General features: G+C 41.9%; 1 protein-coding gene across 1 annotated transcript; it reads right to left on the reverse strand.

Annotated features, from left to right (window-relative positions):
- Nucleotides 1–6: 6 nt before the first annotated feature.
- On the reverse strand, nt 7–2,635 carry LOC116380323 (membrane-associated phosphatidylinositol transfer protein 2-like; the record flags this gene model as incomplete). Its single annotated transcript, XM_031842257.1, has 2 exons — nt 2,361–2,635; nt 7–221 (listed from the first exon to the last, which is right to left on the reverse strand). Coding segments are annotated over exons 1-2 (474 nt in total), but the record flags the coding sequence as incomplete, so codon positions are not given.
- Nucleotides 2,636–2,665: the final 30 nt, after the last annotated feature.

Here is a 2,665-nt window from a genome sequence, read left to right on the forward strand (position 1 = left end):
CTCCGCAGCCGACCTCGCGGCCTCAGCTCCCTGCCCCTGGTCCTGGCTGACGGAGGAGCCGCTGTTCTCGGTTCCCCCGTCGCTGTACTGGGCCATCTTCTTAGCTAGAGCCAGCTGGGTCTCCAGCTCCAGCAGCCGGATGTCCTCGATGGTCAGGCCGTACCACTCGTCCTGCCAGCACCACGCCTGCCGGTGGGCTCGAACCATCACTTTACGCAGGCCTGCAAGGACAGCAACGAGGATTTATTGGCATTCTACTGAGGAACAAATCATACTTCTGTGACATAAATCAACTTAAGTGGATTAACCTTAAGAATATATTGTTACGGTCGGCAAAAAAGAGAATGTCTCCACAGGTAGAAATGTCAGATAAAGGTCCCGAGCAAAGGTGTCGGTTCAGTTTCAAACGTGAAGAGAGGCTGAAGTCTGGGCTCTTCAACCAGACAAACAACGGGAATGTGGTGGCAAATAATATACATTATTAATGATGAATGAATAAGAGATGTGGCCCAGACTTCTGCTTTTTAATTGCACTCACACTGGTTTCATTGATAGAAAACTTAGACTGAGATAATGCTTCAGCAGATCTACATCTCTATCCAGACCTGCACGAATAAACAATGCAATAATAAATAAAGCATGCAAAAGATACTTTTAGTTTAGATTTTTAAATCTAGTATTTTATAAAATCTAGTTTATTTTTTTCGTTTAGTGCAGCAATCTAAAGAAAGATTTATAGATAATGAGTACTTTTAGTTTTGATACTTTAAGTACATTTCACTGACAATACTTCTGCACTTTGACTTGCATAACATTGTTTCATCTTCTAGCGTGACATTATGACTTCATGATGAACCACAGACGAATGAAAGCGCTCTGGTGTGGAGCACAGACGCAGACGAGGAGACGACACTGAGGAAGGTGAGTGTGAGGAGCAGTGAGAGGACAGGTAAGACTAAATACCACGGACGCCTCGTAGAGAGTGTTCGAGAGGCGGGAGCTCAGAGAAGAAGTCTGGCTGCGTGAGATAACACAGCCGGCCGGATTCATTTCCTGTTTCCCTGCTGTGATTTAAGACTGTTTACACTGAGCTCGCTCCCTCGCAGCGTTTACTTCCAGGCTAATGAAGCAGCAGCTGCTCCGTCTTCTGTGGTCTAATCAACAGATCTTCATGTCCACTGCTACCTCCACACACGTGCTTCAACACAACTCGTCCTGTGTTGTATCAGCTCTCCTCTGAAGTATTAATCTCATCTGCATGAAACCCGGTCATCACATTCAAGTTCTGACAAATTGTCTTTATTGTAGATTGTGCTGGGAGGTCTCTGGGTTGTGTAATGCAGAACCTCTCAAGCTTTATTAATGTGTCAGCGGTTGTTTCCACTGGATATCAATCTAATAACTTTTCTCTGTTTGCTAATTCTGTCTTTTATTGCCAGGTTATCTGCTTTAATAAAGATCTGCTCGGGTTTATGAGCAGCTGCTTGTTGGGTTCATCAAAAGAAAGACGACGTTTGAAATCAAATCTTCTTTGACGGATTCTTTCAACCTTTCCGTCTCGTTTAGAGGATCCGGGGATTCCTCCGGTCGTTCGGTGTTTATTGGGTAAGTATTTTTAGATATTTAATCGGGTTATGTCGTAAAGATCGAGATCAAGAATTACTCTGTTGAGAGAATATCAAATCTGTTTGTCAGAGTCATTGTTTACTTTCATCTCCATTTAAAGTGATACTCAGGACCGGTGGTGGAAGAAGGATTCACATTCATATTTATATCTTTTTATGGTTAAAGTAATAAATAAAGTTTTATAAGATTATCATTTTCAGGGTTATCCTGATTTTTTGGGGTTAATTCCTTCAGTATTATCACTTTGTGGGTTTTTTCCTGACTGACTTTTCCAACGTCTTCATCGTTTTAATTTATTCACTTCAATTAGATTTGAATTACTTAATTACAGAAAAACACAAGAGGGAAGTATTTTCCAACTGGAGACAAATCACGCAAAGGAAAGAAAGAATGTAAATAATACATATTTTAAATAAACTTCATGTTAATTCTTAACTTAGGGTTACTCTCATTATTATTATTATACCATTTTTCCATGACTGTATTCTGTTGAATTATCCCCAAATTTCCATTCTTATCTTTAAACTTTCAAAATTATTCATGGATATACTCTTTTACTTCACTAAAGTTATTCTCAGTTTTTCAGGGTTAGTCCTGACCGTTCGTAGTTTATTCACACATCCTGATTCTCTTACATAAAGAGACAAGGAAAGAAATTGCCTTAAAGGTGACAAACACTCTCTCACACACACACACACACACACACACACACACACACCATGTGTCATACCTACCCACGTCGTGTATGAAGCGCTCGATCTTGGACTGCATGCCCCAGTATCTGAACTCCACTTTGCAGAGCTTGTAGGCGCACATGACGGGACATTCACCAGGATTCTGGTTGATCTCCTCGATCCAGTCGTCCGACAGCGGGCCGCGCTTGGTTTTCACCGACTGATAGAGTTTGGGGTCTTCTTCCACCAGGTACTCGTGAGGAGTGATGTAGTCCTTCACGATGTCTATGGGGTCTGCAAGGGAGAAACTAACGATCATTAATCACATCAGACTGCAAACGATGCAGGTGTGAGCAGCAGGCGTA

The sequence above is a fragment of the Anarrhichthys ocellatus genome, unplaced genomic scaffold (assembly GCF_004355925.1).
Source record: "Anarrhichthys ocellatus isolate YVR2014 unplaced genomic scaffold, GSC_Weel_1.0 scaffold6799, whole genome shotgun sequence".
NCBI classification, from domain to species: Eukaryota; Metazoa; Chordata; class Actinopteri; order Perciformes; family Anarhichadidae; genus Anarrhichthys; species Anarrhichthys ocellatus.